The sequence below is a fragment of the Cucurbita pepo genome, unplaced genomic scaffold (genome assembly GCF_002806865.2).
Source record: "Cucurbita pepo subsp. pepo cultivar mu-cu-16 unplaced genomic scaffold, ASM280686v2 Cp4.1_scaffold003944, whole genome shotgun sequence".
Classification (NCBI taxonomy): Eukaryota; Viridiplantae; Streptophyta; class Magnoliopsida; order Cucurbitales; family Cucurbitaceae; genus Cucurbita; species Cucurbita pepo.
Genome location: NW_019649940.1, coordinates 1 through 924, shown reverse-complemented (window position 1 = coordinate 924; position 924 = coordinate 1). Strand labels below are relative to the sequence as shown.

The 924-nt window shown below is 41.6% G+C and overlaps 1 protein-coding gene across 1 annotated transcript; it reads left to right on the top strand.

Annotated features, from left to right (window-relative positions):
* The first annotated feature begins 43 nt into the window (after positions 1-43).
* On the top strand, positions 44-918 carry LOC111786996. Its single transcript, XM_023667176.1, has 2 exons — positions 44-282; positions 385-918. The coding sequence occupies exons 1-2, from the start codon at positions 139-141 to the stop codon at positions 748-750; spliced, it is 510 nt and encodes a 169-aa protein (XP_023522944.1). The 5' UTR covers positions 44-138; the 3' UTR covers positions 751-918.
* The last annotated feature ends 6 nt before the right edge of the window (positions 919-924 follow it).

Sequence of the window (924 nt, the reverse complement as noted above, 5' to 3'; positions counted from 1 at the left end):
TTTTTTTTTTGTTTTCATAAAATTTCTTTTCTTTGTACTTTGGTTTAGGGCGTCCTTGTGTTTCTTGCTGCAAAAACTCAATTCATCAAGAGTGCAGAGGAAGCCGCTCAATTTCAAAATTTCATTATATGCATTGAGATGCTTATAGCTGCTTTAGGCCATCTTTATGCATTCCCATACAAAGAATATGCAGGAGCTAATATTGGCGGTTCGCATGGTCTCACGGGAAGTCTTGCACATGCCGTAAAATTGAACGACTTCTACCACGACACGGTCCACCAGGTGAGGCTTGATGTAGAGTAGTTTTCAAGTTAGCTTCTTTTGTAGATGGTTTGGTATCTCTTTGCTGGTTTGTTTATTGACTTCACCACATTTCTTTTGCAGTTTGCACCAACTTATCATGACTATGTTCTTTATAATCATAGCGATGGAGATGAAGGAACAAGGAAGTATCGATCACGCACCTTTGTGCCTACCGGGCCTGAGATGGATGCTGTTAGAAGAAACAAACACGTGTTTGGAAACAAGATAGATGACATTCAGCTTTCCACAATCTCGTCTTCAAGTTCAAGTACTCCGAATGATTCCGAGTTAGCCCTCGAACCAGCACATTCCGATGCAATGAAGTCTTCTCTTCTTATGGATGCCGCAAACTCTTTATCCACACCATTCGACATGTCGCTTATCGACTTGGATATGTCTAGTTACCCCTCGAAAGTTGCTGCAGCAGACGACACGGAGAGGAGGTAACGAGAATAGTGGACAGGTAGGGGAAGAAAAGAAAGATCTTACGTGAAGGGAATACGTAAAGAAAGAAAGTTACATATAGAGATTTTAGGGTGTACCTTTCGTTTCTGGGACGTTTGTGCACATTGATATTGCAGCATAACCGAAAATCGTGTACAATGGCGTGTTTCTCCGACT

Excerpts from the sequence above, each read along its gene's own strand:
- LOC111786996 (XM_023667176.1), top strand. The coding sequence starts at position 139 with ATGCTTATAGCTGCTTTAGGCCATCTTTATGCATTCCCATACAAAGAA. Across the intron at positions 283-384 it reads ACCACGACACGGTCCACCAG|TTTGCACCAACTTATCATGA; the intron begins GTGAGGCTTGAT and ends TTTCTTTTGCAG.